At 66.8% G+C, this 22,561-nt stretch overlaps 1 protein-coding gene across 1 annotated transcript; it reads left to right on the forward strand.

The window, feature by feature from the left end:
* The first annotated feature begins 718 nt into the window (after nucleotides 1–718).
* ALS2CL (ALS2 C-terminal like) lies at nucleotides 719–21,939 on the forward strand. Its single transcript, XM_036030426.1, has 27 exons — nucleotides 719–785; nucleotides 3,411–3,484; nucleotides 4,482–4,605; nucleotides 5,280–5,472; nucleotides 5,864–5,929; nucleotides 6,369–6,534; nucleotides 6,995–7,126; nucleotides 7,738–7,857; nucleotides 9,244–9,302; nucleotides 9,446–9,516; nucleotides 9,858–10,050; nucleotides 11,288–11,353; nucleotides 11,742–11,840; nucleotides 11,972–12,133; nucleotides 12,846–12,957; nucleotides 14,092–14,169; nucleotides 15,025–15,155; nucleotides 16,265–16,438; nucleotides 16,554–16,650; nucleotides 16,855–17,012; nucleotides 17,397–17,468; nucleotides 18,348–18,521; nucleotides 19,526–19,568; nucleotides 20,320–20,381; nucleotides 20,495–20,644; nucleotides 20,953–21,049; nucleotides 21,446–21,939. The coding sequence occupies exons 3-27, from the start codon at nucleotides 4,503–4,505 to the stop codon at nucleotides 21,533–21,535; spliced, it is 2,868 nt and encodes a 955-aa protein (XP_035886319.1). The 5' UTR covers nucleotides 719–785; nucleotides 3,411–3,484; nucleotides 4,482–4,502; the 3' UTR covers nucleotides 21,536–21,939.
* The last annotated feature ends 622 nt before the right edge of the window (nucleotides 21,940–22,561 follow it).

Genomic DNA, 22,561 nt, shown 5'->3' on the forward strand with positions numbered 1-22,561 from the left:
CCGGAGGTCCTCGGGACTAGGCTTACGCCACCCTTTTCAAGGTCGCAGGCCCTGGTGCAGACAACCACTGGCTTCATGCTCTACCAGGCTAGGTTGAGACCCAGGAGTAGGGGGAGGAGGACTTTCCCAAGGTCACAGACAAGAGTGGCGGCTGGCCATGGCCGCCTGGTCCAAGGGGTGGCGGGGCAGCCTCAGTTTACCCCACTCACAGCCACAGGTTTCACAAAACCCACCCAGTGCTCTGCTTGTGCTGGCCTCTGTGACTCAGCGAGGGTCGAGGCCATGGGCTGCACCCTAGGCCAGCAGAGCATCAGGATGGGGAGGGGGCCGAGGGGGGACCGGGAAGGCCCTGCCTGGAGGATAAAACCGAGGCCCCTTCTGGCTCTACTCGGAGCCCTGGCCCCGGGGAAGTGAGGTGAACCTGGGCTTGAGTGGCTTCAGTGACCATGTGTTGGGGGGGGCGGAAGGGTCAAGTTCACCCCCTCCCTTTCCCTGTCCCCCTCGTTGGGTCCCAGGAACCTTCGGACCCGGAAGGGCACCGGAGGGAGACCTCAAGAGAGACCTAGGACGCACAGCAGACGGACGCCAGGTCCCACCTCCTCCTAGGTGGGCCCGGCAGCAGAGCTATTCCCGCTGGTGAGAGGAACTCCTGGGGGCGTGGCGAATGGCGGAGGGGGCGTGGCGAGGGCGTGGCGCGGAGGGGCGTGGCGGGCGGCGGCGGCGTGCGGGCGGCGGCGAGCGTACCGCGGCCCGGCTCGCCCCGCACGGGTCACAGCGCCACGCAGGTAAGAGCGGCGGAGGCGCGCGCCTGTAGGCGGGCTCCTCTGCTCCGCGCTCTCCTCTCTCTGGTGGGACTTTCGCCTCCGCGCCCCCTCGGGCCGAGGTGCCGCAGTCCCTCTGCGACTCGTCGGTCCCGGCGACACGAGTTTGTCCGAAGGTCCCCTCCGACCCCGCGGAGTTCAAGCTTCGTCCTCCCTGCCCTGCGATCTCCCGGCTTGGCCGGGTTTAGGTGCAGCGTAGGGGCAGCCCTTTCCCTTCCCGCCCGCCCCCCACTCCCGGGGCCCGGCCCCGCACGGGGGCGCATCGCCCTGGGGTTTGGCCTGGGCCGCGGTGCAGGGGCTCGGCCTCAGCCAGCCTGAGAGACTGCCCGGAGGAGGGGGCGCTGGCTGGTGTCGCCTGCGGTGAGAACCGTGTGGGCTCCTGCCTGGGAGCTGAACAGGAGCCCATGTTTGGGAAACTCCAGTGTCTGCGTGCGCCTGGGCGGGAGAGGAGGGGAAGTGGTGAAGTATGTGACCCGACTGGGAGTGGAACAGCCTCTAGGACTAGAAGCTGGGAAGCACGAAGGGGCAGAGCAGGGAGAGGGAGAATGGTGGGGGGGTGACCAGGCCCCCACCCCCTTGGTCAGCCCCTGCCTAGCTGTCTACCGCTGGGCTTGCTGGTTCACCAGGGGGACTCCAGGGCAGCCCAGGAGAAATTCTCCACAGCAAGCAGAACTTCCTTGCCTGTCCAGACCAGGAAATACCAGAATGGGTGCCTTGACAGGGTGTGGCTGAGGGGTCAGAGGAGCCAGGCTTCCCAGAGGGCAGGGGAGGCCCCAGTGACCTGGCCCGAGAGGGACCCATTATGGCCAGGAGCCAGGAATGCAGGGGAGAGGGCAGACCTCACTGCTGGTTAGGCTGACCCGGGCTGGGTGCCTGACGCACCTGGGCATGCCTGGACTGGCCAGCTCGGTGCTTACTCCACCCCTGGGGAGTGCTAGGGCCGCCTGGGGAGGTAGGAGTCGGGGCCCCACCAGGACCTTGCTGTGGGCCCTCAGGTGAGTTGCTCAGCTTCTCGGAACTACCTAGCTCAGGTGAGCTTGGTGGGACTGGGAGCCAGAGGCCTACAGCTGGTGTTTCTGGGCTCTCCTGTTCCTTTCTGGGCCTCAGTTTCCCCATACGTACATCACGGGCAGCCTGCCACTAAGGAACCTTAGACCTAGGTGGAGGGAGAGGGTGAGACGGCCATCGGAGTGGGGCTGGGTGAGAGAGGGGGCAACTCCTGCTGGGTCCCTCTCCTGTTAAGGGTCAGCACCTCCCCTCCTCCTCCCCTGCAGACACTCACAGACTCATACGTGCTCCTGTGGGGCCTCACCCCTGCCTCACACCCTCCTCACCTCTGGGATGAAGCCCAAAGCTTACTAACCCGGGAGCCACCAGCCCAGGCCCTGAGCCTCAACGGCAGCCTGCCCCCACCCACGCCTCACCAGCCATGCCTAACCTCTGGCCTTTCCTCTGGTCCGTGTGACTCAGTTCCCTAGGGTTAGAGACCCCTTTGGGCCACAGACCTGGACGGGCCCCAGAGTAGCGTGTGCAAACCAGGTCTGGGAAACTCATCCCGAAGGGTCCCGGGCAGCTCTGAGAGGTGAGGGAAGCTGAGGACCAGGTCCCCAAACCCAGAGCCACTCCCCTCCCCTGTGTATCCTTTTTAGGGGGAGCTGAGTATTCGAGGAGCTCTGACCTGGTCAGACCCCCGTTTTGTAGAGGAGGTGCCTGCGGGCCAGAGAGGAGCAGGGCCCCGGAGGAGAGAGGGCATGGCTGGGCTGGACTGCTGGGGAGGGGCCCGGCAGCCCTGTGGGAGCAGCTGAGATATGGGCCACAGCTGCAGGGTAGGGGGGCAGCTGCCAGCTGCAGAGAGGGGGGCAGAGGGCTCTGTATCCTGAGTGTGGCATTGGTGGGCGGGGGGGGGGGGGGGGAATTGCTGCCAGGCCCCAGGTGAGTGTGGGGGTGCTGGTGTTCGAGGCTCCCAGCAGCGAGGTGTTTACTGCAGGTCCCCGGCTCACCCTGATCTGGCCCCCGGTCCGCACTTCCCATCCGGGTTGCACCCTCCTTCTGCCACCTTTAGCCACTGCCCTTATCTCTCAGCCCAGACCTCAGCTACCTGCCAGCTGAGGGCGGGCAGGTCACCACCCAAAGGACCTTTCCGTTCTAGCAGTTTCTGGAGATGTGGGTGAGGATCGCTTGGGCCAGGGCCCTATTTGCCGCACCCCTGACCCTTGGCTGGGCTCTGCTGGCCTGCCTGAGCTGACCTGGAGCAACCTGCCTCTCTCCTCTGGGGACTGGGTGGGGGTTCTTGGGGCTGCTTCAGGGGCCTGCGGAGAGAGAAGGCTGCAGCTGGGCATCCAGCCACTTCCTCTTCCTGCCCCTCCCCACCAGGCCTCGCCCTCCCGAAGCAGCAGGAGCAGGAAAGGCGGGGTGGGAATGCCCGCCCCCCCACCCCCCTTCGCCACAGTTCCCAGGCGCCTGCCCCACTGTGCCCTAGGACCAATGTCCTGGGAGTTATAGGCTCCTTGGGGCTGGATGCGGAGGGACGGGACTCCGTTCCTCCTGCCTGTCACTGGCTGCCTGCATTGTGTCTCTTGCTCCACCCAGGTGATCTAAGTCCAGAGCTTCAGAGCGTCAGCGCCAGGGAAGGGCAGAGCTGGGCAGATGACCTCCTTGGCCAGGTGAGGGCACCACGGTCTGGGGAGAGAGGGCCGTGTCCGCCGGCAGGCTGCGGCCTGGCTGTGGGGCTCAGTTTGAGCCCAGGCCCCACGCTGTCCCTCCCTGCAGTCGGGAGGCTGCATTCAGGTGGGTCGCCAGTCAGGTGATCCCTGCCTGCTTGGAGGATCTCTCATTCCAGAGCAGGAAGTGCAAAGGCTCCAGCCCACCTGCCTGTGCCCACGTCTTGAGGAGAACCCAGCCAGCAGGGTCGGGCAGGTTGGGGGGCATGGAGGGTCAGGCCCCCACACACCCTGACCTCACCCCCTCACTGCTTAGCACCGTCTCCTCTGCAGCTGTCCCCATGTCTGACTGACACTACCCCCTTGCTTCGAGGTCCTCCACGGCTCCTCTGTCGGCCACTTAGGATGCTTTTGGTGGGCCACCCGCAGAGCCGGGGCCCTCATGCCCATGAGCCCCTGCTCTCATGGTCTCCCACCTGCCCATGCCTTGTCCTCCTCTCTGCCTTTTTATTTCTTGCCCACCCCCCACGGCTCCAGTGGAACTCCCCAGCCCCCCAGACATCGCCTTGCTTACCCTGCCCTATTGGGGGACAGCGGGGCCTGTGCCACGGCCTGGAGAAAGGCTGGGCTCCCCGGACAGCGTGTCCTGGTTTCCAGAGACTCAGTGGAGAGAGGGCTCGCTCAGAGCCCCTCCGGATGTCTCTCTGAGCCATGGGGCCAGGGCGGGTGGTTGAGCCCGGGAGCGAGCAGGCCAGGGGTGCTTTGCTGGTGGTTCTGAGTCCTGCCCCCCACTCCTTCAGGCTGCCTGCGGCTGGGCCCAGGCGGAGGGTGGGCAGGGGGCAGTGGCCAGTGCGGGGCTCCTCCCTGAGGCTACCTGGCTTCACTGCTCCGTTCTGATGGGGGGTCGGTCACGGGCCTCACTTCTGGCACGTGCCCGAGAGGCCGGGCCCTGGGCCTGCGGCCGGGTGCTGTATCGCTGCAACCCCGGGCACGTTCCCAGGCCCTGAGGCCGGCCCCGGCCATGTGCAGCCCCGAGGAGGAGGCCCTGCTGCAGCTGGAGGAGGTCTTCTTGGCCACCCTCGACCGAATCAACGGGCAGGTCCTCCAGCCCCTGCTCGAGGCCGGTGAGTCTCGGGCCTCCCATGGGGAGAATGGGGGTAGGGGGTGCGGGAATGGTCCCGGGGACCTGATTTTTACCTTGCCGGGCCCTCGGAGCTGCAGCTTCTGATGGCACTGCGGTCCTGGCCCCCAGTGGCTGGCTGCTCCTTTCTCCGGGGTCCCTGAGGGGCCAGGCTGTGAACCCCATGCTAGCCCAGACCTAGCTGTGCCTGGAGACGAAATCCTGCCTCTTCCAGGGCACAGGCCTGGGCTCTCTGGCCGAGTGCTTATCTGCTGACCCCTGGGGCAGGGCAGGAAGGCACATGTCACCTCCAGCTTGGGTCTCACACGTGTGCCCTGCATCTGTGAGTGGCAGGGACTGCAGGGCCCTGTGGACTCCACATTCTGGGTCCCAGGAAGCTGACTTGGGCCACTAATGAGCTGGGAGCCCCAGGGTCACTGGGGCTGTCCCTGTTTGGTAGGAGGCGGACAGTGTGTGTATTTATGCCTCAGGGGGCTGCTCAGGGGGCACACAGGCTCCTAGTCTCGTCCCAAGGACCCCAGGGATGTGGGACCCTGGCTGTAGCTCCGGGCTGTGGGGTGCTGCTGGCCCCGAGGTGACCGCCTGGGGCCCGTGTGCGCTCCCTGGAAGGTGGGGCAGCCCCGCGCCCCTCACAGTGTGGTTGTGGCCCTGCCCCAGAGCCCTCGGACCCCCAGGGCAAAGAGTGCCGGCGACTCCTGCTCCAGCTGCAGAGCAGCTGCCAGCAGCTCTGGGAGGCGACGGAGAAGAGCCTGCACTCGCTGCGGGAGCGGCTGCGCCACCCGGACGCCGTCGGCCTGGAGTCCGTGCAGCTGCTGTGCGGCGCCGACCACGTCCTGCGGGTCCACGTGGAGTAAGACGGCAAGGAGGGCGGTCAGAGTGCCACCCGGCACCGGGCTCACGTGGGCCAGGGCTGGGCAGGGGGTGGGGCTCACCTGGGGTCGGGCTCACCTGGGGTCTCAGCCTCACCTTGCAGGGGACCCATCTGGGCTTGGCCTCCGTGGCCTTGGGCATCAGCCTGGTGTCGGGTGGGACACCCCAGACCTGAGCCTCGGGGCCCCCGCAGGGAAGGAAGAGTCCGTGAGTGAGAGCTGCCTCACTGGGTCAGGCAGGACCGAGGGCACCTGTACCCCGAGCCAGGGCTGGGGCCACTCGATGAGTGGGATCTGGGCACCCTAGAAGGGCAAGGGCGGAGTCCGGAGTGGGGCGCTGGGCCTGCAGGGCGCCCCCTGTGTTGCCCACAGGTACATCGAGTCCTACACCAGCTGCGTGGTGGTGCAGGCCTTTCAGAAGGCAGCGAAGTGGAGGAGGTGAGCGAGGGGTGGGCCTCCGGGTGGGTGGGGTGTCTGGTAGGGCAGGGCCGGGGAGGCCCTGCCTCAGAGCCCTGAGTGCCACAGCCCCGCCGGGTGACTCACCCTGGGCCCTGAGCTTTCCCGTCTCCGAATCCCTCCCTGATCCACACCGGAAAGGGCGGCAAACCTGCTGAGAGCACACTCCCGGAATCCACTAGCCCGGGGTGACCCTGGGGCGGCGGGGAAGGCGGCACTACCACTTGGGGCGGGTGGTGGTAGTCACTGACCCACGGAAACCCTGAGACGCTGCCACCGAATCTCCAAGAGGGCCACTCTGGCTGTGCGCCAGCCCGCTGGGGGAGAGGCCTGGGCTCTGGCAGGGCAGGGAGGCGGTGGCGGTGGGCGCGGGGACGCAGGAGGGGGAGTCACAGCGGCCTGTGGCCCTCCCTCCACCCAGTGAGTACTGGCGGGCCCAGCGGAAGGCGCTGCGGCAGCTCCTGTGGGGCATGGGCTCCGAGCGCGCAACGGGCCCCGCACTGGTCCAGGCCCTGCGCCAGCCCCTCACCCACCACGTGCAGCAGTACGTGCTCCTCCTGCTGAGCCTGGGCGACACCATCGGAGACGTAAGTGGCCGGGCGCTGCTGGCCAGGCGTGTCGCCTGCGGGGAAGCCAGGGGTGGGGGGACACAGGGCCCCGGCTCAGGACGCCTGCCGCCCTCAGGAACCCTGGTTTGAGAAGGAGCTAGCCAGGCTTTGGGGGCCTGGCTCTGTTCCGGGGGGTTTAAGGGACACGTATTTGCCCTGGGGAGGCTGAGGCTCTTGGCCCGGCCCTGGGGGGGCTGGCAGAGACCCAGGGAGCTGACGGGGAACCATATACTGGGTGTGAGGGCCCAGGGCGCAGGCCCCGCTGGGGAGCCGTGGACGGTCCCGACCCCCAGCAAGCACCTGCGTGCTGGCCGCTCCCTGAAGGGGGACTGGTGGGGAGAACAGGTGAACTTGGGCTTAGACACAGCTGGGGCAGCCCTCACCGAGTAGGGGGAGGCCCCTGATGAGTCCCCCGCCCTGGCTGCTCTGCCCCCCGCAGCGCCACCCTGCCCGGGAGCTGGTGGTGCGCACGGCCTCGCTCTTCGGGAGCCTGCAGTCCTTCCTGAGGCAGGCGCTGGACCAGGCCGAGGCCACGCAGGCCCTCTGGCGCACCCTGAGCAGCCGGCCACGGGTGAGTGCCGCCGGGCCGCAGGGTCCTCGTCTGGAAGCGGGGTGGCCACCGAACCAGGTGGCTGCATGGTCCCTCTGTCTGGCCGTCTTTGCCCACTTGCTGAGCACCTCCTGAGCTGGCCCTGGGCGGGAGCGGTCAGCAAAACCGGCCCTGTCTCCTGGGATGTCACCACGTGGCTGCATCCCCGCGTCCCTGCCCGCCATGGCACCTGCTGTCCCTGCAACGGGGGGGGGGGGGGGGGGGGACACAGGTCCCTGTGTCCTGAGGGGGTGTGACAGGCTCCAGACCCAGGGTGGAGGATCGGGAGAACAGGTTGGGGGGCGGGCGTGGACAAGAATTGCCGGAGGGAGGCAGGCATTGCGGAACCACAGGTGACAGCTAACAGGGGCTTGGGTGGGGCCAGGGCTGGAGGTGGGTGGGGGAGGACACAGTGATGCTGCCCCGTCGGGGTGGCTGGGAACGACCCCCCAGACCCTGGGGCCCCAGCACCGTCCATCAGTGTCCATCACTGACCTGGGGGCACGCGTTGGGGGCAGAGGCGGGCAGGGGAGCGGCGGGCTGCACCCAGGACAACTGCCTGAACCCTGCGCCGCCCCTGTCCCCCCCACCAGGATGCTCTCCGCACCCCTGCTCGCCGGCTCTTGCAAGACAGCCAGGACATCCCCGTGACGGTCGCCCCGCTGCGGGCAGAGCGCGTGCTGCTCTTCGATGACGTCCTCGTCCTTCTGCAGGTTGGGTGGGGCGGACTGGAGGTCTGGGAGCCGTGGGGGGGTCCCTGGGGTCTGACTGAGAAAGGTGGGAAAGGGATGAGCAGCTTGGGAGTGAGAACCCGGGCTCGTGGGGGAGGTGCCTCGGCGGGAGGGCAGAGGGCCGGGTAGGTTGGGGCAGAGGGCCGGGTGGGTTGGGGCAGCGGGCGGGCGGGCGGGGGTGTCGCTGACGGAGCCCGGACGGCGCGGAAGGGCTGTTGGGGCCCCTGCGAATGTCGTCACCTCCGGTTCTCATCTGGAAAATGGGGTCATTGTGACTAGGTGCCGGCCGGCTCGGTTCTCTTCCTCAGACAGGAGAGGGGCCGCAGGCGGCGGGTCCTGGGTGGTCCATGGAGGCTGAGGAGGGCTGGAGGACCCCCCTACCCCCCAGGGGGTGGGCAGGCTTCTAGAGGAGGCTCGCACGCAGCAGCAGGGCCCGGGCCCTCAGCGTGCTGAAGCCAGGGAGAGCCAGGCCCGGGCTTGAGGTTGCGACGTGGCCAGTGACCTGCCTGTGCCCTGTCCCCTTGACCTCATATTGCCCGTGTGACGGCCACAGCACTGTCTTCTGTGCCCCCCGGAAGGTCAGTCTGGAACTCTCCTGCACGCAGGGGGAGACGCCAGTGGGCCCGCCCAAACCTGCGCGCCCCGGCGGAGCCTGGTTGGGGGGCTTGCTCTGATTCGGTCCGAGTTCCCCTCCGCTCCTGACTCCACACTCGGAGCCCCAGGTACACCGAAGGGGTTCCATCACCCACGTGCGTGGAGCCCTTCCCCGCCTCCGGACCTTTGCACGTCCCCTCGTCTCCGCCGGACCCCCTCTCGTCCCTGGCCTGTGTCTGGCGCACCTGTCTCCCCTGGCCCCGGGCCTGGCCCCTTCTCCCCCTCTGTGGCGGCGGGGCAGGGGTCGGCTGGCCTGGGCCGGTGGGAGGTCTTCGGGGGAAGGGACATGGAGGCTGGCTGTCAGAGCAGGGGGGCATTTCAGGCAGGAGGAACGTCAGGTGGAGGAGAGGGTGGGGCACATGCAAGCAGGTGCCAGCGCGGCGTGGCCGTGAGGCAGCAGCATGGGGAGGGCGGGTGGGCGGGGCGTGTCAGCTGGGCGGGCTCTGTGGCCTCAGGTGGGGGGCTCAGCCGGGAGGCCTTCGTGCCCTGGGGCAGCAGGACCCCTAAAGGGGTTTCCAGCAGGGGATGACCCCTGGCTGTATTTCCAGAAGAGCTCTCTGGTGGCCGTGATGGAGCAGGACTGGGGGAGGCCGGTCCTGGGCTCCCCGCCAGGCTGGACCACGCAGTCTGGGGACACCTCGCCCCGCCCGGAGGGTTGGTGGGCGCCTAGACGGTCTGGGCTCTGGGTGACACGTGTGCCCTGTCGTCCTCTAGGGCCACAGCGTCCACACCTTCGACCTGAAGCTGGTGTGGGTGGATCCCGAGCAGGACGGGTGAGCCACCTCCTCCAGGGACACCCCGGGCCTCTCCTCCCTCGACCCCATGAAACCGCCCGCACCCCAAGGCCTCGACCCGGGCCCTCCTCAGCACCCTCCTGGACAGAGCGGGGGCCTACTCGTCACTCCCGTCTGTCTAGGTGCGCGCTCCACCTCCTCACACCTGAGGAAGAGCTCTTCTTCTCCTCCGAGAACCCCCAGGACCAGGCGAGTGTGGGCGACCTGGGAATTGGGGCGTGGGGCCAAGGTGGGGGCGAGCAGGGAGGGGAGGGCTCCAGGGTACCACCCCGGGGGCGCCACGGGGCTGCCAGGCCTCAGGCACTGGGGCCTGTGGTGGCCCCTGCCTGGGGTGCCATCCACCCTCCCCCGACCGCCGACCTGGGGCTCAGGTGTGGGTGGGTGGAGGGCCCCGGGGAGCAGTGTGGAGCAGGTGGCGCTTCCTCCCAGTGGCAGGGTGGGGTGTGGAGGGGGTCATCTGGAGTCACCCCAGAAGGCGTCCCGGAGGGGCATGGTGGTGACCTGTCCTGTGTTTGCCCTGTCCCCGGCAGGCAGTCTGGCGGTGGAAGATCACCCAGGCCGTGTGCCAGGCCCTCCGCGGGAAGAAAGACTTCCCGGTGCTGGGGGCAGGCCCGGAGCCCTCCGAGACCCCCACCTGCCGCTCCGTGGCGTACACCTTCCTGGCAGAGGGTCGGCTCTGCCAGGCCACCTACGAGGGCGAGTGGTGCCGCGGCAGGCCCCACGGCAAGTGAGTGACCGGGGCTCCCCCCCGGGGGGCGGGGGGCAGGCAGGACCCACGGGGGGGGGGGGGGGGGACTCGGGGCCTCGGGGTATGAGCCAAAGGCGCTCATTCCTGTGGTCGCTCGGTCACTTCCGTGTGTCCCCAGCGTTTCTCTTCAGTTGTCGGGGACAAGGCCTGCCCTGCGGTGGGGGTGTGCTGGATAAAGTCCCGATGTTGTGACACAGGGGCGTGGGGCTGGGGCTGGTGGCCGGCCCGCAGAGCAGGGCCCGCGGGCTGTTCCCACCTCTGCCCGGCACCTCGAGGTGGCGGAGGGGTTTGCAGACATCCTGTCTCCACTGGTCCTTGAGGGGATGCCCCCGGGGGGCCGTGTCCCCTGCTTTGTCAGTGCGGAAACAGGCCTGAGACTGGCGTGACTTGCCCGAGGCCCTCAGGGCGGGGTATGGGGCCAATTCCAGGTCCCCCTGACCCCACAGGCAGGTGGGCGTCTGGAGAACACGTGACCCCACCCTGCGCTCCAGCTGGCGAAGCTGTGAGGCCCAGGAAGCAAAAGGGACTCGCCAGGGTTACAGCTCACAAGCACGTCCGTGGCTCTGGTCTCCCGATTCCTTGCTTTCGGAAAGGGCTTGAGGATGCTTAGGGACAAAAAGAAGATAAGACAACGGTGTGTCAGAAGGGGAGAGGGGGGCAGCAGGAGCCCCAGTGATTAGCATCTGGCTTGGGCTTGAACTTTAGCAGCTGAGCTTCCTGTCCATCAAGCGTAAAAGGGAACCTGGCCGTGGCTGGTGTGGCTCAGTGGATTGAGTGCCGGCCTGTGAACCGAAGGTCACTGGTTCGATTCCCAGTCAGGACATATGCCTGGGTTGCGGGCCAGGCCCCCAGTTGGGGGTGTGTAAGAAGCAAAAACACATTGATGTTTCTTCCCTTTCTCCTTCCCCTCCCCTCTCTCTAAAAATAAATAAATAAAATCTTTAAAAAAAAGCGGGTGGGGGGGAACCCAGGTGTTTCCAGAGCTCTCCCTACGGGGTGTGAGGACCAGGCCCCTCAAGGCGGCCGGGCCCGCGTGTCAGGGCAGAGGGCTGAGAGCCCCTGGGGTCCTAGAGCCAGGAAGAGGGCTGGTGGGCAGAGGCCAGCCTGAGGGGAGGCCCGGCCTCTGAGAGACTCAGTGGCAGATGCTGGCGGGGGTCCCCTGCGTGTGAAGATGGGTCTGCTGGGCCTGATGCCCGTGACCTCACCTGTGTTCCAGGGGGACGCTGAAGTGGCCAGATGGACGGAATCATGTGGGCAGTTTTTGCCAGGGCCTGGAGCATGGGTAAGGCTGGGCCCATGTGGGGGGGGCGGTGTGGGCAGGAGAGGGTTTCGTCCCTGCCAACGTCCCCAGCCTGGCCCCATCCCAATCCCCAAAGCCAGGCAGAACTCAGAGGCCATCTGGTCCAGCTCCTGTCTTTGGACAAAAGGGAAACCGAGGCCCTGCAGAGGGCGGGCCATGGAGGGTGTGGTCGGGGGGCCCGAATGCGGTCCCAGGGTGCTTGGGGGCAGGATGGAGGGGGCTGTGCTGAGAGGGGGCTTGGACAGAAGAGTTGGGTTGAGTACCTGGGGGTCTCTCCCCACTGTCCGAGAAAGCCCCCGGGGGCAGGCACACCCCCGGGCCAGCGCCAGGGCCACTGCTGACTCCCCTCCCTGCCCACCCACGCGGACAGCTTTGGCATCTGCCTGGTGCCCCAGGCCTCTGAGGACAAGTTTGACTGTTACAAGTGCCACTGGCGGGAAGGCAGCATGTGTGGCTACGGCATCTGTGAGTAAGTGACCCTGGGCCTGGTGGCGGCAGGGGGCGGGGGGGGGGGGGGGAGGTGGGGGGGTCTCTGGGTGCAGGCGCGGCCCCCGGGCCGAGCTCCGGGAGGCAGGGCCAGCCGCTGGCGACTCTCCCCAGGCACGGCACCGACCAGGTGTACAAGGGCCACTTCCGGGACGGCCTGCGGCACGGCTTTGGGGTCCTCGAGAGTGCCCCGCAGCTCCCTGGGCCCTGCAAGTACACGGGCCACTGGGAGAGGGGCCAGAGGAGCGGCTACGGCGTCCAGGAGGACAGGGACAGGTGAGCAGCCCTCGGCCCCCCCTGGGATCGGTGCAGGGGGGCAGAGGAGACCCTCGCAGACCCAACAGCCCCGAAGCACAGGCTTCCTGTGGGCAGGAGCCCGTTCCGTTTGTCCCCTGAGCCTGTTTGCTGCCCTTGGCTGTGTCGGCTCAGAGCTCCCGCTCCTCCTCACGCCGCCCGAGAGGCGTTTCTGGCCCCTGACCCGGTCCCATCTGAGGCCCAGCCCTCCTGGGCTCTCTGGGCTGCGAGAGGAGCTCGGGGTCCTGGCCTGGCGATGGAGGCCTCGCCGGCTCCCTGGGCCCCGCTCCTGCCAGGACGCCCGTGCGCCCCTCCGGCCTTCTAGACCACTAACAACCCCGCCTCTCTGTTGGACACTCCTGCCTCCGTGCTTCTCACGGTGTGAATGGCGCTCCCACTCCCTCTGTCCTTCCTGCCACCTCCCCCAGGAAGTCTGCCAGGATGTCCTCCCCCAGGCACCCCCTGGATGTCCTGCCAGGCGCCCTCCCTCCTCCATTCTCTTGGGGGTCCCGACTTTACCTGCCCCTTGTCTGAGTCAAGTAGGTTCAGGTGATGTCATTGGTCCTTATCTGCACGCCTCCCATCACACACACACACACACGCACACACACACACGCACACACGACAGCAGAACACACGGAAGGGGCATGGGGACAGTTCTGACTCAGCTCCGGCCGCTCTCCCTCCTGCCCAGGGGCGAGCGCTACATTGGCATGTGGCAGGCCAACCAGCGTCACGGCCCGGGGGTCATGGTCACCCAGGCGGGAGTCTGCTACCAGGGGAACTTCCAGGCAGACAAGATGGTGGTGAGTGGGGCGACCCGCACGCGTCCCGAGCTTGCCCTGTCCCTGTCCCTGCAAGCCGGCTGGATCTGGAACCCGCCCCTCCAGGGACTCCAGAGGCCGGCCAGGGGTGGGTGAGGTGGGAGGCTGGGTTCCTGGGTGCTGGACGGAGCCAGAACCTTTTGCCGCCCACCTACCCTGGCCTCGGCCAAGTCCCAGCCCTCCCGGCCTCAGCCTCGCCATCGGCAGCTCCGGCCGACGACCGGTGGGAAGGACTCAGTGAGGCTGCAGACAAGGACAAGGCGTGCGGTGGTGGGGACCCCGCCGCCGGCACAGCCCGTGGGTGTGGACCCCCCGCCGGAGGCCCAGCTCTGGTCACAGCCTCCCAGCTCAACCTGGTGGGGTCCTCCCTGTAGCCCTGTGGGTCATGTCATTGTCCCTCATGTACGAATGACACATGTGAGACTCAGAGAGGTCAGACTGGCCTGCCCACGGTCACCTTCTCAGTGAGCGGCCGAGCTGAGACTCCGCCCCAGGTCCCCTGAGCCCGGGCACCGGGCCCTCAGCCCCTGCCCCGCTGGCACCCTGCTGGGGCCTTAGAACCTTGTGGCGCCCCGGCCCGATGGCTGTCCCTGCTGCGGTGGCCTGTCTGTCTATCTGCCCTGCACTGGGTTCTGGGAGGGACCGAAGGGGGAGAAAAGACGAGGATGGGCACGTAACATAGATTCAGAAATAAGTGGGACCGAGATCGTATCCTGTTTGGCTCTGAGCTTCCTGCCAGCCAGCGCAGCAGGGGCGTGCGATTCGCCCCGCTGTCCCCTCCCCGCGTGTGACGGGGCTGGGGGGGTGGTTCAGGAGAAGCATGGTGCTTCCAGAGCCACAGGGGCCAAGGGAGGGCTTCCGAGAGAGGGCCCCGGGGAGGAGGAGCCAGGGCCCCAGGGCGCCTTTCAGGGTGACCAGGGATGAGGGCCTTGGGGCGCATGCTTGGTGCGCAGCAGGCCAAGGACTGGCCTGCCACCTGGCACAGTCCTGGGAGGTGCGACGGGGCCCAGAACCCGGTTCCCTCGTGAATCAGTGCCCACCTCCCCTCTCCCCTGCCCTCCCCCCACGTCTCCTGGCCCTTCAGAACCGACTTCTCTGCCCGCCTTCCTTCCCTAGGGCCCAGGGGTCCTCCTCTCTGAAGACGACTCCTTGTATGAGGGCACCTTCACCAGGGACCTGGTCCTCCTGGGGAAGGTGAGGGCCAGCCCCGCCCCCTGCCAAGGCTGGGGCCGGCGTCCGTAGCCTGCTGCTGGGGCCCAGGGCCAAGGGTGTGGGCAGTGGGTGAGGAGGCAGGGAGGGCCTCCCCCATCTCCACGCATCCCAGGAGCCCTCCCTCTTCGGAGGTGTGATTTGATCCTGGGGGGAGTTAAGAAGGGGGACATGGGCTCGCTTTGGGCACAGCAGGGTGCTGTTGGTCCCCTGGCCATGTCCCCCCACAGGCCCCTCAGTTGGGGCTCCACCCGCATCGTCAGTGCCTTGGGCAGGTGTCTTTTCTGCCTGGGCTGACCCCGCAGCAGGCGGCTGAGTCCCTGATGGGGCCTTTGGAAATGTGGGGGCTGTTTTGGTTCCGTTACGACTGGCATTGGTTGGGTGGAGACCGGGAGTGCTGGGAATGGGGCAGCCCCGTGCAGCAAATAGTATCCCTTCCCCGGGGCCAGTAGTGCCCCATGCTCTTGCCAGGGCCCTGCCTACCTCTGGATGTGCCCGCCCCAGCCACACAGTGGTGGTTCTCCCACTCTGGGCTTCCAGTCCCTTAATCTCCTTTTTTGTCCTGGCTCCTCCCTCAGGGATGATCCCCTGGGAGACGGGCACAGCTCTTTCTGGGGGAGCTTGTGCAGGTGGGGGAGCTTGTGCAGGGGGCGGAGCTCCTGCAGTGGGGGGAGTTTGGGGCGCTCCCTCGGGGTTGGGAAGATTAAATGGGAGGAGGGAAGACCACCCACCAGTCTCTAGCCTGTGTCACCCGGGATGGAAAGGCATGAGACCTGCCACGATTGGACGGAAGGGCACCTGGACAGACAGGCATCCCTGTGCCCTCCTCCCGGCCTCCAGGGCAAGGTCACCTTCCCCAACGGCTTCACCCTGGAGGGCTCCTTCGGCAGCGGGGCCGGGAGCGGACTGCACACCCAGGGCCTGCTGGACACGGCCGCCCCCCCGCCCGACCCAAGCAGCACCTGCAAGAGGTGAGAGCCCTGAGGTCTGGCCGGGGTTTCTGGGGCTCGCCTGGGGCGTCTTCGTGTCCGTTTCCACCCCGAGGGCTCGGGTCTCATCAGGGAGGCTTTTCTGTGCGTCCGCTTGGCTCTTTGGAGAGTGCAGAGAGCTGGGCACCCAGGAGACTGTTGGAATCAAGGGCCACGGGACAATAATGCCGCCGCGTGCCACAAATCGGAGGAAAATATTCCAAGTAGGTTTTGCTTAGACCCTGCATGTTTCCTAGGAAGGGTACAAGACAGCTTAAAAAAACAAAACAAACAAAAAATAAAATAGAAAATAAAAATGTGAGTGGAGCTTAAAAAAAAAGGGAGGTGCAGATAGGCCTTATAAGGAGTGTGACTGAGCATTAGTCTGGCTCTGAGTTCCCTGGCAGGCCAGGTGAAGAAGGAAACTTGCTAAGTGGAAGAGGAAGACTTGGTTTTGCAGTGATGAGAGCATCTTTGTGGGCGGGGCTTCTAATGGGGCGCAGAACCGGCCAGCACGTCAGACGTGGGGCAGGGTGCAGGTGACTGCCTGAGCCGTGGTCCCTGCACACTGCTGCTCCCGACAGGAGGGGCTGAGTGTGGTGGCACACCTCAGGGGCGGCGCCCAGCCCGGTGGGGTGCGGGGTGGGGAAATCTGTGAGTGTGACGGGGGAGGGCAGTGGCACATGCAGAGCCAGACCCCCAGGCCTGCTGGGGTCAAGCTTAGCAAGGCCCCAGGTGGGGTGGGAGGGAGAGCAGGGTCTCTCAGCCGGGGACTTTTGGACTTCCGGGCACTGGCCTCTCTTAGGCCCAAACCACACTCTCTGGGCTGCGCCTCCCGCTCTCCAGAACTTTCTGTCACCTTTCCAGGGCTCTGTGCGCCCTCTCTTTACTCTCCACCAAAGGGCGAATTCTCTCTGTCCCTTCCCAGCCTCTCCTTCCTCTTCCGGGAGTGTCGGAGGTAGCCCCACCTATACCCCCAGTCCATCCACCCTCCCGGGGCCCTGACTCTGGGCCGTGCTGGCTACCCCCACCTCTCCCGGGGCGGGTCTGGGCAGGGTCCTGCCCCCCACGGTCCCATTTCTACCCCCTCTCCCCCACCGCCTCCGTCACAGGCAGCTGGGCCTGGGCGCCTTCCCCGTGGAGAGCCGCTGGCAGGGCGTCTACGGCCCCTTCCGGGACTTCGTGCGCGCCGGCTGCCCCGGGCACCTGCAGGAGGCTCTGCTGGGCTTCCACGTGCAGAGCTCGAGGGAGCTGCGCAGGTCGCAGGAGTACCTGTGCTGCGAGAGGTGAGGCCCGGGGGTGGGTGTGCCCGCGTGCCCACCAGGACACCCAGAAGGCTTCCTGGAGCCGGCGGACCTGGGCTCAGGCGTGGCTGACAGACGTGTGTGCGTGCCGCCTTAGGACCCCACCGGATGACAGTGTGGGCAGGATGGAGGACATCCTGGAGGAGTTGCTGCGGCACCGGGAGCCTGCGGCCCTGCAGTCGTACCTCACGAAGGTGAGGGCCCTGGGGCGGGGCCCGTGGGGGTCCTCCTCACTGCCCCTGTCGCTGACCCAGGGGACAGGCCGTGGCCCCTTCTTCTCAGGGGGCGGTGGGGTTCCCATGTGTGACGTGGGAGCAGTCCTGGGGGCCTCGTCTGGGCCCGCCAGGCTCCAGCCCCTGCCCTGAGCATCGCCCCTTCCTTGTCTACATGCCGGCCAGGCTCTGAGCAGCTCGCTGCACCCCCTGGGGATGCTGCTCCGGACGCTGATGCAGACCTTCCAGGCCACGTACGCGGGCATCGGGGCCAACAAGCACCTGCAGGGGCTGGCCCAGGAGGAGGTGAAGCAGCACGCCCGGGAGCTCTGGGCCGCCTACCGGTGAGCTGGGTGGCATGTGGGAACAGCTGCTGCCCTGTGACCCGGGGAGCGGGCTCCGCCCTTTCCCAGCATCGGCTGTTCTGGAGCCCGGGGCAGGCATGGCGCTTCTTCCAAGAAGAGGGTGGGTAGATGGGTTGGTCAGCGTGCAGCTGGGGAGCAGAGCGTGGGGAGATGATGGCAAGGCCCAGCCTGGCCCTGGGCGGACCCCTGACCCCAAGGGAGCTTGTACCTCAGCACAGGCTGAGCCTGACCCTGGATACGCAGGCTGCATCTCCAGTCCCCATGGTTCTGGGGGGGGGGTCACCTGCCCCTGGTGACAGACAGCTGGGGCTCTAGTTCTGTGGGAGGTGGCGGCCACACTGTCCCCTTCTGCTTGGCTTACAGGGGTCTGCTGCAGGTTGCTTTGCAGCGGAAGGGCCAGGCCCTGGAGGAAGAGGAAGAAGACACAGAGACAAGGTGGCTGCCCCAGGCCCCACGGGGTCCTTGGGGTCCCCCCTCTCCACCCGGGGCACCTTGGCTCCCCGAGCCTCCCTCGGGGGGCGGGGGGCGCCTCTGGGGAAGTGCTAGGAATTAAGGCTATTGGCCCAGCTTTGTCTTTTGAGCATTCGAGGGTCAGGATGACCCTTGACCTCTGCTCCCGGGGTGCGGGTGGGCGGGGAGTGGTGCATCATGTGTCTCTTTGTTCGGAACGTGCTAGCGCAGCCTCGTGTCTGCACACACGGGGGTGAGCCTGGCAGGGGCTGACTCGGAGGTCGCCCAGCAGGACGTACACTGGGCATTGACTCTTGCCCCGAGTCCCCCGGGATCAGACCTGCATAGCTGTCTTCAGGCTCCGGGCCTAGAGGTGCTGTCAGGGTGGCCAGGGCCTGGAGTCCGAAGGCCAGAGAGACCTTGCTGTCACCGCACTGCAGGGAGCCTGAGGAAGGGCTCGGACATTAGGGAGAACTCCCCCCCTCCCCCCGAGCCCCAGGCAGCACCCAAAACTGGGATGCACGGCTGGACTGCCCTCAGAGGGCTTTGCTGCCAGTCCCGAGTCCGTCCACCCGGGGCCCTGGTTTTGCTTTCAGTCACATCGGCATCAAAGTCCTGCCCCACCTGCCATGTGGGGTCTCCAGGCCAAGTGAGACAAGGAGGTGGCCACAAGGATCCATCAGCTGTGCCGGGACAGAGAACAGGCTTGGGAGGGTTTTCTTGGGAGCAGAGGAGGCCAGAGGCGGGGACACTGCTGGGGGGCAGGGAGCAATGTGGGCTCACTGGAGGGCAGCTCACGTAGTGATCCCCGCCCCCAGCCCGCCTCCCTGCGGGCCCCAACCTGTCCTGGCCGCCGTCTTGCAGGGACCTGCGGATGCATGGACTGGTGCTGCCCCTCATACTGCCCAGCTTCTACTCGGAGCTCTTCACTCTCTACCTGCTTCTTCACGAGAGAGAGGACAGTCTCTACAGCCAGGGCCTCGCCAACCTGAGCCTGTTTCCTGACACCAAGCTTCTGGAGTTCTTGGACGTGCAGAAGTAAGCCTTCGCCGACACCGCGTTCACCAGGGCTCTGTAGCGGAGGATAAAGGCTCAACTCAGGTTGTCCGTTAGCAAACAAAAGAGGAGGGCATTAATTGGCCACGTACTCATGAAGTTCTAGGGTTATGCTGGTGTCTGCATTCAGGTGTGGCTGGATCTAGGTGCTCAATGGCATGATAAAAGGGAAGCAACTTTGTCTCTGTTGGTCTGTCTCTAGCTCCCCCTCATGGTGGCAAGTATGGTACCAGCCACTCAAGGTCTATATTCTCCCAGCTCAGTGTCCCCCGTCTCCACAGGGAGCTGGCGTCTCCTTCCCAGCAGCTCCAGCACAGCCCCGAAGTCCCTCCCTGGCTTGGGTTTAAGTGCTCCCTGACTGCTGGCTGCTGCCCAGACTGGCCGGGCCTGCCTCGGTATCTCCCACTGGGGCTGGGCCAAGGTCACCTGTTCCTGGCTGTTGGACTGGGAGTGGAGGAGGGAGATCCCCGGGGGGAAACCGAGGCCTGTTCCCGGGGCAGGGCAGGCCTCCCGTCTGCCTGCAGTTGCCGCAGTAGCCTTGTTCCTCAGCGGCCCTCTGCTCTGTTAATGCTACGGGTGACCCGGATGCTCTGCTCCCACAGCTGGTCTTTGTCAGTCAGCGATGGTGCCTCCCACCCGCACCCCCAGCACCCCGTTTCCCCTCCCATCGTGATGACTGTTCCCTGCACCTGTCCAGTCACCAGCCTGGAGACCTGGTGGCCGGTGGCTTCCCAGGTGTCTCTCCTCCGGCTGCCAAGTTGCCTTCATGTTTTTGGGCCAGATGGAGGTCTACCCCCGACCCCCGGCAATCCCTCTCTGCCCCCTTTTGCCTTGGGCTCCACGCATGCACCCTGGGGTGCCATTGTGGACCCATTCCTGTGCTCAGCCCTTCTGGGGGGCGTGGTGGCACAAGGGATTTGCCCTCTGACCTCAGACCTTGTCCCTTCCTCTTGGCAAGGCTTCCTGTCTCGTTTTTTAAATTTCAGGCACCTGTGGCCCCTCAAGGACCTCACGCTGACAACCAATCAGGTGAGAGGGTGGGCTCTTCCCTGGCCCCGGGGAGGTGGAGGCCTGGGCCCTGAGCTGGACCTCCAGGTTCGCCCAAGCTTCCACGTTGTGGGTCAGGGGCCGCAGAGGACCGGGGCGGGGCGGGGGGCGGCAGTGCGTGAGGAAGGGGATGCCAGGCTTCCGAGGGTGTAGCTGGTGGCCCGAGGTGACCGGGCTCGAACCCAGGCCCCACCCCTTTACTGGCCCTGCCACCGTGGGCCTGGTGGTTGGTCTCTGTGCCTCAGTTTCCTCATCTGTGAAAGAGCCCCTCACAGGACGGTCGCTGGGGGGGCCGCCCCCCCCCCCGGGCACTGCTGCACCAGCAGCCTCAGCGGCCCCGGGAGGCTGGCGGGGAAGCAGATCCTCGGACCCACTCCAGACCTCCTGAGGCAGAAACAAGGACAACTGGGGACTGGTGTCTCGCCCCGTTCTCGGGCTCGGGAGCCGTTGCCGTTGGCAGTCAGACCGGGGGCACCCCGGGGCCCTTGGCCGTTACGACTCCTCTGTGTTCATTTTGATGAGGCCCCCAGCCTCCCGCCCAACGTTTACCCCACTTGACAGCTGCGTAAACTGAGGCTCGCAGCACAGCTGTGACGCCCTGGGCCACTCCCCCCGCTGGGCAGGGCTGAGCTGAGGCCGCTGACGGGGACGGGGTGGGCGGTGAAGGAGGAGGACGTGGCAGAGCTGGGGGGACCGTGGCCTCACTCATCTGCTTGCCCCTCCTGCCACACAGAGACACTCCCTGGTCAAGGACAAGTGCTTCCTGTCAGCCACCGAGTGTCTGCAGAAGATCATGTGAGTCCGCGCCCCGGGCGGGGTGGGGCAGGGGGCAGGAGCGTTGGGGCCCCCTCCCCCGCCACTGGGACCGAGCCCGAGGGCACCCATGTGAGCCAGCTGCCCCGCTGCAGCACCACGGTGGACCCCCGGGAGAAGCTGGAGGTGCTGGAGAGGACGTACGGGGAGATCGAGGCCACCGTGTCCCGGGTGCTGGGCCGGGAGCACAAGCTGCCCATGGACGACCTGCTGCCGCTGCTCATCTACGTGGTGTCGCGTGCCCGGTGAGCTGGTGCCCGGTGAGCTGGTGCCCGGTGAGCTGGTGCCCGGTGAGCTACCGCCGGGCCGGGACCCGGAGCCGCGCCCGCCCGGCCCCTGCCCACACACACTGCTTTCCAAGGTGCAGGTGGGGACCCTGAGGCCCGGGCTGGAGGGCTCCCAGGCTCCCCCCCAGGGTCCCCGGTGTGTCAGGAGCAGAGCGGGGCCCTGGCCACAGAGGCCCAGCCCCCCCCGGCCAGGGCTGCTTCCCCCGCGGCCCGGTGCCTGGCCCCGAGGGCCCCACTCTCCTCTCACGGGGGTGCCTGTTCCCCAGCATCCAGCACCTGGGAGCCGAGATCCACCTGATCCGTGACATGATGGACCCCATCCACACGGGGGGCCTGTACGACTTCCTGCTCACGGCCCTGGAGGTGAGGGACACAAGTGTCCCGGCCACCGGGGCAGACGCTGTCCCCGCCCCAGCCACCATCGTGGGGATGAGCTCACTCATGTTCACAACATGTGTGCCTCCACGGGAGGGGTCCCCACCCATCCCCGGTCCCGCCCTTGTCGAAGGGGCTGGAGGACCGCCGCAGTGCCTGCCGGCCCTGGGGACGGGACCTCGGGGCCCCGAGGGTGCTCCAGTCCGCTCCCGAGCGCGGCGGGAGAGGGGAGGCCCTGTTTGTTGCCTTGCACACTGTGGTGGGAGCTCAGTTACAGGGGTCCGGGCCAGGCGGGGGGCTGTCCCTGGCGTCAGGCCCGGAAGCCTGTGCAGGTGGCGGGCAGCGGGCCGGGCAGTGGCATCAGCCCGGCCTCTCTCCCTCCAGTCCTGTTACGAGCACCTGCAGCGGCACGACATGCATCGGCACGACATGCATCGGCTGCCCAGCCGCCGGGACTCCAGGGAGCCCTGGTAGCTCCGCTTCTCCGGGACAAACCGTGGAGCTGAGAGATGTCGCTGTGGACGTCCCGTGCAGCTCGCGTGGCCCCGCCTGGCCCCCCCGGCCCAACAGCCGAGGCGGGGTGGGCCCCCGCAGGCGGCTCTCAGAGGAGACGAGTTTCTCGCAGGGAGACGCTGCGGCAGACCCGACCGGGGTGAGGGTGGGGGTGAGGGTGAGGGGTGGCAGGGGTGGCCCCAGAGCTGGTGGTTTCCCTTCCCCTGCCACCGGACCAGTCTCAGATGACCTTGACCTGCAACAGCTCTGGAGCTGGGGGCGAGGAGCCGCTGGCTTCCCCTTGCCGGAGCCTGGCTCCCACATCTCTGAGCCTCAGTGGGGCAGTCTGTAAAATGGGCTCGACAGTCTGTAAAGGATCTTTCACCGTCTTGCTGGAGTCCTGGAAGTCCTTCTGGGCTGTCACTGAGATTCTCCTGTCGCTGTTGGTGTCTGTCCCCATTTCCCCATTCCTGCTCAGAGGCTCCAGGCCGCTAGTGACCCCTCTGCCTACCAGCCTTCTCCCCAGGAGCAGCTCCTGGAGACCTGCCTCCTTCCACCCCTGCTGTGGGGCGAGGAGTGGGGAGAGGTGCGTTTGCGCAGCTGCCAGCCCAACCCGCCGCTCTGCCTCGTCCCGAAGCAAGGCGGTCACCACTTCTGGCTCCAGGTGCGCCTTCCGTGAACGAAGAACACACCTCAGCCTGCGAGGGAGGGCTGCGGGAGGCTCCGAGAAAGCCCAGTACACCTGAGCTGAAGGCCGGATCCCCACTGGGAGCCTCAGGGCTGGGGGGTACCTAGGGGGGCACCCACGAGCCCTCAGAGATGATGTGGGGCAGTGGGCCAGAGACCCGGCTGCCCCCCCTGCGCTGCCACTGTCGGGAAGGGAGGGGTGAAGCTTTCTCTAACCGGTTTCCCCCTGTGTGGCAGCCAGAACAAAGGGTCGTGGGCCCTGGTTTTGCCAGAAACCCCTATGGCGTCCCCATCACGTTACTGATACGTGGCAGGTGGGTG

The sequence above is a fragment of the Phyllostomus discolor genome, chromosome 7 (genome assembly GCF_004126475.2).
Source record: "Phyllostomus discolor isolate MPI-MPIP mPhyDis1 chromosome 7, mPhyDis1.pri.v3, whole genome shotgun sequence".
Lineage (NCBI taxonomy): Eukaryota > Metazoa > Chordata > Mammalia > Chiroptera > Phyllostomidae > Phyllostomus > Phyllostomus discolor.

Excerpts from the sequence above, each read along its gene's own strand:
- ALS2CL (XM_036030426.1), top strand. The coding sequence starts at position 4,503 with ATGTGCAGCCCCGAGGAGGAGGCCCTGCTGCAGCTGGAGGAGGTCTTC. Across the intron at positions 15,156-16,264 it reads CCAAGCAGCACCTGCAAGAG|GCAGCTGGGCCTGGGCGCCT; the intron begins GTGAGAGCCCTG and ends CCTCCGTCACAG. Across the intron at positions 18,522-19,525 it reads GAGTTCTTGGACGTGCAGAA|GCACCTGTGGCCCCTCAAGG; the intron begins GTAAGCCTTCGC and ends TTTAAATTTCAG.